Genomic DNA, 17,039 nt, shown 5'->3' on the forward strand with positions numbered 1-17,039 from the left:
GACAATGTTGACTCGTGTATGGAGTTAATTTTTATTAACGAGGACTGTGGAGCCCCCCCCCCCTCACTCCCCACTGGAGACACTGAATGTTGAGAGCCCGCCAGCCCTCAGGCCAGCTAGGCTCGTTAAAGCAGCGGACGTCCCCCCCCCCCCCACACTTTTCTTAATACGTATTCATTAATTATAGCATGGTGTATTAAAAATGGATTTGTTTTCGTATATGAATTATTATTATTAAAATGTTTTAGGTATAGGTTAGGTTAGGTGTTTAGGTTCTGTTGGCGATTATTTGTATTTGTAGTACGTGGGTGAAGCATTTACAGCGTTGTGGTTCGAACCAAAGTCGTCAGTGAAGCACTTGTTCCGGAACTGTTCGAACGTCAACAGTTGTGAGTTGTGTATAAATCGTTTTTCATTCATAAACAGGGGGTTTGGCGGGTGGATGGAATCACTTTTGGATCTTTGTTTGGAGGACGGGCTGTATTGAGAGTGGTGAACGAACCCTGACTTGTATTAGTGATTCAGTCTGATTCATTTCGTGTTTTTATTTAATTGCATTTCATTGATAATTTTGTATTCATTCATTTCTTTCTTATATTCCCACTCCTTTATCATTTTCCAGGTACAGTAATTACAATAACACACAGAGATCACACTAACGTGATGCATCAAATGAACAAATCCACAAGGGGATTTAGCTCAGTCGATTAAGGCAGTGTCTGGGATGCTCCCGGACGCAGGTTCGAATCCTCGTCACGGCCCTTGTGGATTTGTTCAATTACAATAACATTATTGTAATTATTATAATTATCATTAGTACAGTAATAAAACTATTATTGCCATGATTAAGAGAATAACAACGTTATGATTTATAATTTCAGTTACAAATTTGCAAAAATTATATTCCCGGTAAATTTTAAACTAGGCAAGCGTTGACGCGTCGCCATGGGGGGTTGGGGGGGTGCGGCCCCCATTACCCCCCTCCCTCCCCCCTCCCTTGTCCCCCCCCTCAATCTACCCCTCCACCTTCTCGTTTAATTAACTAATTTGCCTGAAATGCGCACATTGAATTATTAATAGGAGTAATCCTTCGTAAACGCCGCACCCCCCTCCCCCCCCCCCCCGGCGTTCAGCATTTACTAAACAGTTTAAGATTCTGGTATTTTCCCCCGTTAGTGTGTACTCAGCTAGTTGTGCTTGCGGGGGTTGAGCTCTGGCTCTTTGGTCCCGCCTCTCAACTGTCAGTCAACTGGTGTACAGGTTCCTGAGCCTATGCTAGGGTTTATCATATCTACATTTGAGACTGTGTATGGAGTGAGCCTCCACCACATCACTTCCTAGTGCATTCCATCTGTTAACTACTCTGACACTGAAAAAGTTCTTTCTAACGTCCCTGTGGCTCATTTGGGTACTCAGTCTCCACCTGTGTCCCCTTGTTCGCGTACCACCCGTGTTAAACAGTTTATCTACTCTGTCAATTCCTCTGAGAATTTTGAAGGTTACACACACACACACACACACACACACACACACACACACACACACACACACACACGGATACAGACATCATCACTGGAAATCATGACAGCAGATGGGGAAAAAAACCAAGATAGTCGTCATAGTTTACATTATTAGTAAATATGTCTCCCACGAGAGTGCCCTTAATCAGTGCAACTTCAACAACAAAAAATGGAAAATAGTCTTTCAGCAAGTGGGGAAATAAAGCAGCGTTTTAAGAAAAACTTAAAACTTAAAAAACTTAGAGTTTTGCCCCAAAAACAAAGCAAAGCAACATCATATTACTTTCTTAGCTCATTCCTTGTTCTTGGACACTGGTGGTCTGGGTTTCCCTGAACTGATCTGCAGAACAAATTAAGCTTAAGGCAAGCAGTCAGTGCAGTATGTTACTTGAAGATAGTATAAGGTCCATTTAGTCTTTCTGGTTAACAATTCACTATTTACTATCCTGTGGTGGCTAGGCACCCGTGGGGACTATCCTTTGGTGACTACGGGGGGGGAGGGGGGATACAATTATTGTCTTGTGGAAGCTGCTACATGTGGGCAAGGGGATTGCCCTCTCTTGCCTTTATGAAGGCCATAGAACGAAATTGTTTGTTGAACCCCGAATGCGATATGTGGTGTGTGGTATTGTGTAGTATTGTGGTGTATGGTGTTGTGGTGTGGTGTGTGGTGTTGTGTGGTGTGGTGGTGTTGTGGTGCGGTGCATCCAGTTGCTCCCAGTTTTGTGGAACTAGTAAGATGCAGACAATGAGTCACAGTAACGTGGCTGAAGATATGATGATCAAACCACACACTTGAAGATGAGTCGACGACGACGTTTCAGTCAGTTGTCGTGTCTTCACTTTCTGATGTGTAGTTTTGGTGGTTATAGTCAATATGATGGAGCGATGACATGTTTCTCATTATCTAGGCTGATTAAAAATTGATGACAGTTCTCAGGTCAAGCTCTTACAACTGCTTCTCGTAATTTAACGTCGGGTCAGGGACAAGCAAACCACTTCGTTTGGGATTCTTTTTGATTGGGATCCATAGTGTGGGTGGAAGTGCTAGAGCGGTCTCACACAGGCCGCCACACTGTACGACGATGGTGTTCAACCCTTCTCCTATCTAAAGGTCAGCCTGATGTTCGCCTGCTGCACATATACAGCTGTTAATGAGTTGATCTGAATCTCTGGTGACTGGGTGAGTGTCAGGTCTGCTTCCAAGAGTTAGTGGCCAGTTATGGTGTCCTGTCCATTACTGGGCACGTGTTTGGGAGAAGTTTAAGTTGTCATATCTTTGACAACCTCTGAAGATTGTTCAGGCTCTGTTGAAGCCTTGTTGTCTCCAACTCTGTCGTTGTCCTTTTCTTTTATTAGTTTGGTATCGTCCACAGACGCTTGTTAAGAGGCGGGACCAAAGAGCCAAAACTCACCCCCCCCCCCCCCCCCCGCAAGCAAAACTAGGTGAGTACTTGTATAGATGGATATTTAGTACACTTTGTGCTGTGATCCTTCAGCATTTTAAGCATTAGTGTATCGGCATAGCGGAAATGTTCACTTTACACCATGACGCCGTGAACTATAAATATTGTACCGTCTAAAGGGAACATGAATAACTTGTTGACCAAACCACACACACTAGAAAGTGAAGGGACGACGACGTTTCCGTCCGTCCTGGACCATTCTCAAGTCGATTGTGAGTGACTTATTATTGTAGGTGTAAGCAGAGAGGTGGACTTAGTGTGGAGTTTACCTGGGATGGCGGACTGTCGTTCACACCCCCCTCACCTGTCACCAAGCATCCTCCCACCCCGCTCTAAAGCCTTAATTAATCAAAATGAGTAACCGGAGTGGTCTTTCGTGTTGACAGAGTCCGCAAAAACTCTCCCCAGAAGCGGCCATTTAGCATGAGTTAATTTTACCGTGCGGAACACCTGTGTTTGTGGGTGGAGCATGGCGCCTCGTGGGGCTGGCAGGGGGGAGGAGATGGGGTGGAGAGTGGGGGAGAGGGGAGAAGGGGTGGAGGAGGAAGTTCAGGGATGAGAGGGGTGTTGGGTGTAAGGAGATCTTGACACAGGAAGTATGGGAGGTGTGTGTGTGTGTACTAGGAGAACACCATCGTGGTTACTGGTTCTGGGAGTACCTGTTTGTACTAAAAAGTACTCTACATAATATTATGTGGGTTAACTTGTGAGTTCTGATATGATTGGCGATTGACGTATCTTCTGATTTTCCCACCACGTTCACATCAAATTCTTGCTGTTGTTGCTGAAGGGGTGCACTCCCCCCTTCACCTTATATTCCATCTTTAAGTAGCCTTCCTACCACCACTTATTCTTGCCATTAACCATCTTTTCTTTGGATGTTCTTTCTTTTGGTTTAAGAGAGTTCTTTACGTAGATATAACAGGTGCCTCAGCGCTGGGCAGCAGTTCTTGTCACCTTTCTTGTGGCTCTTGGCGAACGGTCTTAACACTGGGCACAGTTCTGTTATACATTTTCCCTCTCTGTTAACACCTTTACCAGCATGTCTTCGTCTGGGGGGTTTGTTGTCCAGATGTATTTCTTGTTGTAAGTCCTGCCTTAGCACGCACGCTTGCTCTCTCTCTCTCTCTCTCTCTCTCTCTCTCTCTCTCTCTCTCTCTCTCTCTCTCTCTCTCTCTCTCTCTCTCTCTCTCTCTCTCTCTCTCTCTCTCTCTCTCTCTCTCTCTCTCTCTCTCTCTCTCTCTCTCTCTCTCTCTCTCTCTCTCTCTCTCTCTCTCTCTCTCTCTCTCTCTCTCTCTCTCTCTCTCTGCAACGGAGATCCTCTCACCATCGGCTACGTTCTAAACGTTTCAAGTAATTAATAAATTGTCTGGTATTGTGAGCCGCGACTGTCTCTACTGACGTAATTTGTAATGTCATTATATTTATAATTGTAATAACACGTGTAAATGTTATTGATCATAGTAATGTCGTTATGTGTTTCACGAAAACCTTCCGCTGACCGTGTCACTTTTGTTGGTCTAATGCAATATAAAAGGTTTTGAATTTAAACCGATGTTTTACAGACGAAGATGTACGTGACACATAAGCATGTCCTACACACACACACACACACACACACACACACACACTCACACACACACACACACACACACACACACACACACACACACACACACACACACACACACACACACACACACACACACACACACACACACACACACACACTTTCTGTTCGTTTAAATCGCCTAAAACTACTTAATTTATTTCAGATTGTTTCCTGCCTCGTCGAAACACCATCCAGAGAGAAACATGAAGCACGCCAGCAGACGGGTGTAGGATACACCAGGAGGCGGGTGTAGGATACACCAGGAGGCGGGTGTAGGATACACCAGGAGGCGGGTGTAGGATACACCAGGAGGCGGGTGTAGGATACACCAGGAGGCGGGTGTAGGATACACCAGGAGGCGGGTGTAGGACTCACCAACAGGAAGGTGTAGGGCAAAGTGTGTAATGGAGAGGCTGTGTCGTGCCGAGGCACAGAGAACCCTCAAATATAGAGCTCGACTGTGTAAAAGTTAGTTACAAACTGGTCCGGTTTGGTGTGGGATTAAACTTCCAAGTCCTTCATGTGGTTCTGTCAGACAACAGGTTCCGGTTCGCATGCTTTATAACTACTGAAGTGTGCCTTGAGTACAGACAGAATACCAATTGAAAACATGTAGAATTGAATGAGTTAGTGAGAAAAGTGATCAAATAAAAATATATAATGTGGGAAGCCCATGGGTTATGACAGCGTTGGTGAGTGAACAGAGAGAAGGGAGAATGTTGAGGTGGAAGGAGCGAGGGACGAGTGCCACAGGTCTGGTCTGCGACCTGCCTGATAGTGCCTGGCACTCGCCACTCTCAGAGCCTGAAAACACCCAGGTGAGGGCCCTCATGCGCACCTCGCCAGCAACGGAGAGTAATAACGCCAGGAGAAAGAGAACGAGGAGAAAAGGTTGGCGGAATTATCACACCTGTTCATATCAGACTTTTGAATTACCAGTGTCTTATGCTGTGAGAGGCTCGCTGGGCCTCCTCACTCACTCTGTATATGTGTGTATAGTAGACTGTTGTTTCATTATCATGTCCTTGCTCCGGACTAAACCCGACTTGGCTGCTTGCAGTCATGTCTGCTTGTATGATGTAAAGTCTGTGTGCAAGTGGACCTTTCTCAAACTGAAGCAATATAAAAACGCTTACAATGTGATCATATATCTAATTATTCTGTTTTCTTTTCCTGTTGCGACTGAGGGCTTTTGCCCAACTGGCTGTGACTGTGATGACAGTAGTTTGATTGTTAACTGTGAAAACGTGAGCTTAGAAGTGGTTCCGATCCTCTTGAACCCAAGGGTGCAAACGATAATTCTCACCCGTAACAAGATCCGAGCCCTTTCCCAATCTCTTGTTTTTTACGCTGATCTAAAGAAACTGGACATATCAGACAATGAAATAGTGACGCTTGGAAAAAAGAACTTCGAGGAGCAGAAGAGTCTGCAGGAGCTGCGTGTGAGCAACAATCACCTCAAGACGATAGAGGGCACTGCACTGCAGGGTCTGGTGGGGATCAGGGTCCTCCACCTCGATAACAATAAGATTTTCCTCGTCGAGGACGGGGCCTTCAGAGGTCTTGTCAACCTGATAGAATTGAACTTATCCAATAACAAAATTAAAACCTTGAGTGAGAACAGCCTTAGTGCACTCCCCAACTTGTGGACGCTTAACCTGAGTGGCAACAAGTTAGGGAGTGTCCCGAGTGCCGGGCTGAGTAACCTGACGTCTCTGTCGGAGCTCGACCTCAGTGACAATCAGATTTCGCAAGTGCCTGGTCGTGCCTTCGGCGGCGTCACCAGCCTGGCCCGTCTCATTCTAGACAAGAATAACATTAGTGACATTAGCCCGGAGGCGTTCGCAGGTGTGTACGAGCTACGTCGCCTCTCCCTCGTCGACAACCGCCTTCTGCAGGTTCCCTCCACTGCCCTCAGTGCTCTTCCTGATCTCCAAGAACTAGACCTCAGTGGAAACCTTTTTGAGACGCTCCCTGGGGACTGCTTCAAAGGTCTGACTTCGCTGTTGTCTCTGTCGATGTCTCGCTGCCCGCGGCTCAACACCATCAGCAGTGAGGCGTTTCTGAGCACCAGCGTCCTCGACTCGCTGGTGCTCAGTCACAATCCTCGCCTCTCCTCGCTCACGCCTACAGCGTTGGCTTCGCTCCTCACCCTCCGCCATCTCGATCTCACAGCTTGCGGTCTCCTCTACCTCACCCCTACACAGGTGAGTCTACCTCACCCCACACAGGTGAGTCTACCTCACCCCCACACAGGTGAGTCTTCTGTACCTCACCCCACACACACACACAGGTGAGTCTACCTCACCCCACACACAGGTGAATTGCACCTTCCCAAACTCATTCATGTTAATTATAAACTCAAGAGCCACACGAGTAAACTCAAGTATACATGTTGTGGGGGAGAGGACTGGGTGCCAGGAGCTGGAATACTGAGGTGATCTACCTTCCTCCTTACCAGGTGCCGCTGCAGCACCTCAAGAGCCTGAGAATGTCTGGCAACCCCCTGCACTGCAACTGCTCCCTGGTGTGGCTCTCCAAGCTGACCTCTGACCCCAACGCCTCGGTCAGCGTCGACCAGCCAGCCTGTGCCAGTCCCCCATCACTCTATGGTCAGTTGGCTCTATTTGTATCATTATAATGTATCCTGCCATAGTCCCCTTCTCTTTTGGGGGGCTAGCTTTACATCTCTCTCCTTGTTGCAGCCCCTCTCTAGTTTCTTTTAACTCTATATTGCTCTGTAGAGCTTCTTGTAACGGTGTATCCATACAGTGACTTCGGAAAACATTGTAGCCTTTTCCTTTTTCTGTAGGTCAAGTCCTCGTCATGATACCTACCAGCACTGCTTATTTGTATTAATATACAAAGATACCTGGTGTATACAGCTACTCTAGACCATATGAAGGGTTACAGTGTGTGTGTGTGTGTGTGACAAGAGCAAGCTGTCATACCATGTTTCCCGTATAGAAGACTGGTTAGTCAAACAGGAGCATGTGATCAGTAGACTGCACTGGCACACTTTGGGGTGCATTCTGAGGATATCCCCAAGAACACAAGAGTGGATGAAGTAGTTGCAATACTCCTTGGTCTTGGAGACCCCCTCGAGGTCTGAAGGTCTAATGACTTGGACAGCAGTATTGTAGCTTGACTTAGTCATGATCTCTCACACGCGCTGACTCTTGAAGGGACAACTGCCACCATATTACGGGCTCGCCATAGCCCGTGCTACATGGACACTTCGTTCTGAGTAGCTAAATCTGAAACAACATGCCACCATGTTATGGACTACTCGGCTCCTCTTCCCACTCGTGTGGCTGATGCAGGTCCTCACACCCAAGGAAGAGCTCCAGTACACGTCTGTGAGTGTATTGGCGAACTCCGGTACACGTCTGTGAGTGTATTGGTGAGCTCCAGTACACGTCTGTGAGTGTATTGGTGAGCTCCAGTACACGTCTGTGAGTGTATTGGTGAACTCCAGTACACGTTATTGCCATTTCCTTCACTCTTAACTTTGCCGCCACAGCTGCCTGTTGTTGTTCCCTGCGACACAGTTGGGACACATGGAACATTGACTCATAAAATAACCATCAGAAACCAGGTGTCGAAATTCACTGACAAAAATGTGAATTCTGACTCGAAAGTTCCTAATATTCTCGGAGAATAAACTGTACAGTTTTCGGAGATATTCTTGCCTATATGTTTTTGTGGTTAATTAACAGAATTGGTTAATTTTAAGTAAGGTCTTTAGTGTTACAAATTCCCCCATAATTATTTAATTCCCATAATTATTTAATGGATTATACAATAGCGTCTTCTCGACACTGTCAAACGTTTCAATAATGTTCGCTATAGCATCTTAAGTAACTACTTTGTTGCTTTTCTTGTTATGTACAATAGTCCTTACCAGATCATATCACTTGTGCATATCTAAGCATCATGTTTTCTATAAATACCTAACTTCTTGTAATTCAGTATTTTATTAATCAATAACTAACCATTTGCACTTTAAGTTACGAAACTTCAAACTGTACAGTAAAGTTATGTATTTATTGTAACTTGCAATTTGTCTGTAATATATTATATATATATATATATATATATATATATATATATATGTCGTACCTAGTAGCCAGAACTCACTTCTCAGCCTACTATTCAAGGCCCGATTTGCCTAATAAGCCAAGTTTTCCTGAATTAATATATTTACTATAATTTTTTTCTTATGAAATGATAAAGCAACCCTTTTCTCTATGTATGAGGTCAATTTTTTTTTATTGGAGTTAAAATTAACGTAGATATATGACCGAACCTAACCAACCCTACCTAACCTAACCTAACCTATATTTATAGGTAAGGTTAGGTTAGGTAGCCAAAAAAAGCTAGGTTAGGTTAGGTTAGGTAGGTTAGGTAGACGAAAAAACATTAATTCATGAAAACTTGGCTTATTAGGCAAATCGGGCCTTGAATAGTAGGCTGAGAAGTGCGTTCTGGCTATTAGGTACGACATATATATATATATATATATATATATATATATATATATATATATATATATATATATATATATATATATATATATATACATATATATATATATTGTCTGTATTGTATATATTCCTGTCTTAATCCTTCGTAGTCTTGGCATTGTTATATAGTAATAATAATAATAGTTACACCACGTCACATGTCTCTACATGTGACGTGGATTTGTCGCGTGACAAATCTGTAGATTTTAATGGTGTATATATTTTCAGGTGTGTCTGTGCGAGAGCTTGGTGACGGAGGCGTGGGTTGTGACGGCCGTGTCAGCCTGTGGACCATCTTGATCTGTGTCGCCGTCACACTCCTGGGCCTTGCCGTTATTGCTATATTTCTCGTCTGTCGCTGGAGGAGGAAGAGGAAGAAAAGGAGAAAGAGGAACAAGCAAGACAAGACACTAGGGATGTGGGACGAGGTGTGGAGGCCAGACAACCACATCACCAATACCCACCTGCCCCCACCACCTACCAATGGCGACTCGACCCTCTACCCACTCACTACACCAACGCGTCTTGGGCCGCCCCCTCGTCTTCCCCCAGATCACCCGCTTCACCATCTTCAACATAACCATCACCAGGGTTGTCTCCAACAGTGCCCGTACGCCGCTCTCCATCCTCTCTACCACCCGCTGCTTCATCCCGACATCACCCTCCACCTTGACACTGGCACTCTGTACGGGGAGTGCGCGCCGGGTGTGCCTCCTGGCCACGCCTCACAGGGCCCGCCTCTCCCGCTTAGTGACCCCCCGCACTGGTACGCCACTATTGGTGGCGACGACAGTGGCAGGGAGAGTCGACCCTTGACTCCTCTTGATCCCACTAACAGCCCCCGAAAAGTGCCCGTCACTTACGTGTGAGCGGTGACTGCATTCTGGTGACCTAGCGTGACCTCTGGTGACCTCCCTTGGCCTCTGGTGACCTCCCTTGGCCTCTGGTAAGCGTGTGGAAAAGTGAGTTAACCTGTGAGGATTATTTTTGTTTACCTCCAGTACATACAATTTATAATTAAACAGAAGATTTTCAAAGGAACCCGGTCATTGTAAGAGAAGGGAGGGAAGTAGAGGGTACAGTGGCACCCAAGTTGCGCCAGTGCCCATCCTGCTCGACACATATGGACACAACAGTGGCAGAATCTGTGGTGAAGAGTGACGGACACCGCCTTGACCACTACCTGAGAGAATGTGAACATCTAAGAGACATTAGAAATGTGTAGAATAATAAACCCCACATTGTTTGAGTTAGGAAAACACTATTTGTCCAATATAGATACTCTTCTTAAAAGATTTCCCCCATTTGGCACCCGCAAGATAACGTAAATTTTAGGGGTTGGCAAATGTTAATCTTGTTTGATAAGCTGTTCACTTGACAGACAAGTCCCAGCTGTGTCTGGGTACAAGTGACAGGATGAACAACCCAGCGGGTTTTCTTCCAATTGGGGGGCACATACTGCTATGGCGGTATGTCCACTCACAGGATGAATGACGCTGCCCGATGAACTCACCCATCGAGACAAAATTATATTCAAACGCTTTTTCAGTGCAATACTTCCATGCCAGAGAAATAAACATGAAGTGAGAGATAACCAAATTTGAAGAAATTTGTTAAAATATAAGAAATAAAGCGTGAGACTTAAGACCCAAGATGGATTCTGAGGTGATCATGACACAACTCTAGTTATATCTATACAAGATACTAGTTATATCTATACAAGATATATAGACTGTCTATACAATGACAGAAGACGGAATAACATGAAGCTGAGGAACTGTTCACTTTAAAACAAATCGCCAGTGCCACAAAGAGAACAATTTGAAAACGTTTCTCGAAAATTATTTACATGTTTGACAGCAGTCATCGACTTAAACAAAAATAATGATAATGATAAAAAAAACAATTGAGAAGCAGGGAGTGGAGCATCAGCTGCCAACATGAACCAGTGTAGCCAGCACCACACTACCCCTCCTGGGGCTCAGGTCAGTGCAAGTGTGACAGTACACTCGTTGGAGATGTGATGAATATTGTAACCAATACAGTATATACAAATTTATATACGTTTGTTACGTAAATGCTATGCAAGAACTGATCGCGACAGTTAGGATATGAGATAAGAGAACACAGTAGTACCATTTGAGTATTACTGTGTAAGGAGTTACAGGAAATACATATCAGAGTGGAGAAATTACTTCCTTTTTATTTAACCCTGTTGCACCGCGCTTCCTGGCTCTATTTTGTATTCGTTAAAGCACAGAGCTTATTAATCACAAGACATGAACAAGTAACCATGTAACACTTCTGATGACTATATTACAACAACCATGCATAATTTCTACTGTAACAACCATGTATGATAATCCTTTACCCATTCCAGGATCAGACGAGGTTCAGCACTTGTTGCAAACCCCTTCCCTCTTGTTTACATAAACAACAATTGATATTCTTTGTTTTGTAATGGTTTGTCAGGAATAAAGACTTTTCAATACGTGTTCATTAAATTTACCCCACGTTTGGATATATATATAACTAGTACAGAGAATATTATGTGAGGATTATGACAAAGAAAGGTAATTATGAGAAGAGCATAAACTCGCAGGAATAGGAAACATTTCCCACCGTCACAATAACTGCACTTCCGGCTGCACCGCGACTAGGACTGGTGCAAGGCCCCAGTGTAAATAATTTGAGAGAGGAAGCGTTCTTTGACCAACGCATCAATTTGGCTTGATGCGTGGTACTTAGTTTCCTGTCGAAGCATGGGTTGTTCTCAATCAGCTTCTTGGGTTAATCAGCATCTTGGATGGGAAGGATAGTAATATGTAAAGACGTGATCCCCCCATGGGACAGGAAAATATGGTCGTCTCTCTTGGTAGAGAGACCATGAACATTAAACACTGAGTACAGTTGCAGTTTTTGTAACCCAGTTGTAGGGATGTTGTTCTTCGGGAAAGAAGACTTGAAGGGCTACAGTGCGCTGTAGGTTACATGTCCGTTGTCACGCTACTCAAGGATAAAGAAGAGCGGGAACGAGCACAGGAGAGACCCAGACGACCAGGGCAGGAGCGGACGTGGCCGACGTGTAACGACGAAGGGAGACCTATAATAAGAGACAACGAGTGTGGAAGCGTCCTAACAACGGCAGGAGGATGGGGGCCAAGTGTATTTATGAGGGAATGGACCTCCCTCTGCAGTCTCTGGTATCTTCACCTTCAATAAACATGTCTCTGTCTGCTGATACTCCTGCTGCACCTTTTTTTCTTCTGGTAATTACTTATTTTTTTTCCATATTCCATCACTTGCGAGCGGTTGAGGTTGTCCTGGAGTATGGCAACAGTGGTTCTAGACCCCAATGGTGCTCCCAGTGGTACCATCCAAGCCAAGTTGTATTGTTAATTAAGCAGTTATGTATTCCCAAACAGCCACAGTGATTTTGTATATTTTCAAATGTATCTAGATATCACTCTGCCTTTAATACAATTTACATGTTATAGTGATGGCACCAATTACTTGCTTAATTAGTCCTAATTTACACACGTTAGATAGTTGCAAAATAATTGACATGTTTTACCTGAATTTACCTGAGGGTCCACTAACACTAGTGGCCTCGACGAGGACGGGAAGCCGGTGGCTTCATTGGAAATTGTCGAGATCAACATTCTCCAAATTGTTCAGTATTTTATAAAGTTTCAATGAGATCCGTCCTGTCATTCCTAGTTTGTAGTGTTGTTAGCCCTGTGGCCCTCAAGCATTTCTGATACGAGAGATGACTTAGCTCTGGAATGATTTTTATTGTCCGGTGTTGCACTTTTGCTAGAGTAGCTATGTTCCTCTGAAGATGAGGTCGCCGTGCTTAGATACAATAATCCAAATGAGAGCGCACCAAAGATTTATACAGTTGAATATCTACCTTTTTTTCCTTAAAGACAAATGTACGCTTAATTATTCCAAGGGTTTAGTTAGTTTTTGTAACTGCTGCTCCTACCTGTTGCACAACTTTCAGTGAGTGCTGGATTTCTACTCCAAGGCTCCAAGTTATATTCTGTTCAAATATAATAAAATTCATGTTTTGTTTGTTAAATTTAACATGTCTCAATTACAATAAGTTTATTGAGGTATTAATGCACACACAAAGGGATGAGGTAGCTCAAGCTATTCTCACCCCGTTCAGTACATCGTTCAGTATACACCTCACAATCATCATACTACTGAACATTCTGAATGATAAACATACACATTTCTTCCTTTATACATGTAGTACGTTACCAGGCGTACACATAAATACTTCAAGTTCAAGTATGCTTATTGAGACAAGAAAGAAATACATCTCAAAGGAATAGAGTAGCTTAGGCTATTTCTACCCCCAACACATAAATACTTTTATGATTAGAAACACAGACAATTTGCAATAGACATTCACATAGTATAGGGAAGCTAATGACCACTCAAGCACATAAGGAGAGTGTAGGTGTGGGATGAGATCCGTCTCCTTGAGGGATTCAGTATTACAACTAGAATTTAATGTTGCTTTTTAGTATGATCCTCTGTTAATATTGAAACAAATTTTTTTACAATTAATGGGCTGCAAATTATTTATTTTAGAGTTTGGGCATGTGTGAAAATGACTCTTCAAAACCCCCTCGTTAAAATAAATACAGCGAGCAGCTTCCCGTTATTAAAATAACTTATTACATTTATGGAAATCCTTTTCAATTCGACAGCAGCACAGATAGGTTTTGACTGAATTATAAGTATTATGACGGTAATTGTATTTACATTAGTTAATATTGGACTTAATCAACTATATTGCTTTTTGGAATATGATCAAGTATAATGGCTTAGCAACGACCGTATTCCGTAATTGCTGAAGCTATTAAGTTTGTAATAATAAAAATATGGTGAATTTAGCACATGCAACTCTCGCTGCAATACTGATGTAAATCAGCAACAGGTATGAGCTGCAAGGGAAACAGAAATTCGCATAGCAACAATAATAACTTACAATAATATCAACAACAAGAACAATAATTACTCTAATAACAAAGCGAAACGTAATAACTCGATAACAACATCTACAGGATAACAAATAGCAGCGATAACGGCAATACAATCAGGTAAGTCCACTACGGGCTCACCATAGCCCGTGCTACTTGCCCCACTCCTGTTCCAGGTAAGTTACGGGCTCACCATAGCCCGTGCTACTTGCCCCGCTCCTGTGCCAGGTAAGTTACGGGCTCACCATAGCCCGTGCTACTTGGAACTTGTTCCAAGTAGCTGAATCTATAACAACCGGCAATACAACAGCCACAAGGGAGTAACAACAGAAGCGATAGTGACAATGCAATATATTTTACGGGCTATTCATGCCCGTGCCACCTCTTGGGTGGCTTAATCTTTATCAATCAATCAATCAAGCAATCAATGCAATATAACAAGAGTAACAAGAGCTGGTGCTGGCCAGCTACACAGCGCCGCTCCTGTGCCAGGTAAGTCCACTACGGGCTCACCATAGACCGTGCTACTTGAAACTTGTTCAGAGTAGCTGAATCTATAACAACAACAACAGCTGGTGCTGGCTACACTAGGCTTCCACGCACTGTACAAACATCAAAATCAGGGAAGAGTTGAAACATCACAGGCTGAAAAATAATGTAGCTAAACACGACGCTTAGATGAATAAGCAGACACCTTTGGTGCCTCTGTTCACCTAGCAGTAATGATGAGATTTTGGAGTTTATCTGAGAGCCAATAACACACTATAGTGGCCTCGATGAGGACAGGAAGCCGGCGGCTTGTTAAAAGGTCCTCCCCATTGGCCCTGATGATTTTTTTTTCTAGATGAATTTTAAAATGTAACAGTTTTGGCATGTATGGCTTCGACGGGTAGGCGGTTCCATGGGTTTATAACCATGTGGGTAAAAAAGTATCTCCTATTTTCAGTCCTGGGAGTTAAGGTAAGACCTTAATTTGTGTCTTCTGTAACCCCACTGCACTACCTCTCACAGGATGAGTATAGGGTCCACAATAAACTACCGCTCACACTATGAGTATGGGGTGCATAAACAACCCCTCATAGGATGAGTATGGGGTGCACAAACTACCCCTCACAGGATGAGTATGGGGTCCACAACCTACCGCTCACACTATGAGTATGGGGTGCACAAACTACCCCTCACAGGATGAGTATGAGGTGCACAAACTATCCCTCACAGGATGAGTATGGGGTGCACAAACTACCCCCTCACAGGATGAGTATGAGGTGCACAAACTATCCCTCACAGGATGAGTATGAGGTGCACAAACCACCCCTCACAGGATGAGTATGAGGTGCACAAACTATCCCTCACAGGATGAGTATGAGGTGCACAAACTACCCCCTCACAGGATGAGTATGGGGTGCACAAACCACCCCTCACAGGATGAGTATGGGGTGCACAAACCACCCCTCACAGGATGAGTATGAGGTGCACAAACTATCCCTCACAGGATGAGAATGGGGTGCACAAACTATCCCTCACAGGATGAGTATGAGGTGCACAAACTATCCCTCACAGGATGAGTATGGGGTGCACAAACCACCCCTCACAGGATGAGTATGAGGTGCACAAACTACCCCTCACAGGATGAGTATGGGGTGCACAAACCACCCCCTCACAGGATGAGCATAAGGTACACAATAACTACAACTCCTAGGATGGGTATGGGTTGCACACATGGACCAGCACACAGGATGAGTATTGGGTACATAATAAAGTAGCCGCCGCTGGCAGCAATATCAAATCAATGATGATCCAGCGAAGAGGTCGACCTTCACTATGCCTTTCCGAGGAGCTGACTCGACATGACGGGTCGTCTTACAGTGTGTGGCAGGCAGACTTGAGATGTAGGAAGGTACTGGTGCACGGCTTGTGAATGTAACTTCGTGCTCCACGAAGGTACCTTTGAAAGGTACAATTTTTAGTACTAACAGCTGCTTATAAGTTATATAAGCAGCCTTGTACGTTTCGCGCACAAGTATTCTGAATTTACTGTACCTGAATTTACCTAAGGGCCACTCTCTCTCTATAGTCATCTCGGCGAGTTATATAAAGGTATATGGGATGAAGAAGGGTATATAAAGAAAGTATATAGGTGAAGGGAAGGGAACTATCAGGAGAAAACATCAAGCTATTATTGCGACTATATAGCATATAGGACGGTCTAGAGCTAGCTATAAGTTCATATATTATCTCCATTTTTATTTATTAAGAGTGCCAGCTCAGGGTCACAGGTCACAGGGGTCGCTTCCATCACCACAAGATTCGACCAAAGTCGTTTTGTGTTTGTTAAAACCGTATATACTAGATATATTGTTATGATAGGCTGTATGAGCATAGGTTAGACTGTACCGAACTCGGTTGGGTTAGGTTAGGTTGGGTTGAACTAGGATAGGTTGGGTAGGGTTTAAAAATCCTTTGTCGAATGGTCTTGTGTAGGATGTGAGTTGTATCACAGGACCTGTAGGTAAGAGTCTCCTTTATTTATTTATTTATTTATTTATTTATTTATTTATTTATTTATATACAAGAAGGTACATTGGGTTTGTGAGGATACATAGCATGGTATTTACAATCTTGTAAAGCCACTTGTACGCGCAGGTCCTTAATCTAACAGATAATTTTAAGTAGGTAATTTCTAGCAGAATTAATAAAATGATAACCTGTACATTGCAAGAAAAAACAATAAGATGGGAGAGATTAGTAGGTATATTAAAGCTGTGATTGCATTGACAGCTTGATTGGTAATTTAGACGAGATTAATAGACACTATACATCAAATTGATGGTTTAAGAAGACAGCAAGGCAAGAACACTCCTTCAGGGTGAAAACGGTGAAAGATGTTGATTGTCACTGGTATAAGGCTCAAGAAGAAA

At 43.7% G+C, this 17,039-nt stretch overlaps 1 protein-coding gene across 10 annotated transcripts in view; it reads left to right on the forward strand.

Moving 5' to 3' along the window:
* Positions 1-11,615, forward strand: part of LOC123767155 (carboxypeptidase N subunit 2) — a 187,934-nt gene extending 176,319 nt beyond the window's left edge. For all 10 annotated transcript variants that reach the window (XM_069304826.1, XM_069304825.1, XM_045756694.2 and 7 more), the window contains 3 exons: positions 4,762-6,805; positions 7,060-7,210; positions 9,353-11,615. In XM_069304826.1, the coding sequence (XP_069160927.1) occupies positions 5,279-6,805; positions 7,060-7,210; positions 9,353-9,993 (2,319 nt within the window). In that variant the 5' untranslated portion in view covers positions 4,762-5,278 and the 3' untranslated portion in view covers positions 9,994-11,615. The remainder of the gene's footprint in view (positions 1-4,761; positions 6,806-7,059; positions 7,211-9,352) is intronic.
* Positions 11,616-17,039: the final 5,424 nt, after the last annotated feature.

The sequence above is a fragment of the Procambarus clarkii genome, chromosome 53 (assembly GCF_040958095.1).
Source record: "Procambarus clarkii isolate CNS0578487 chromosome 53, FALCON_Pclarkii_2.0, whole genome shotgun sequence".
Classification (NCBI taxonomy): domain Eukaryota; kingdom Metazoa; phylum Arthropoda; class Malacostraca; order Decapoda; family Cambaridae; genus Procambarus; species Procambarus clarkii.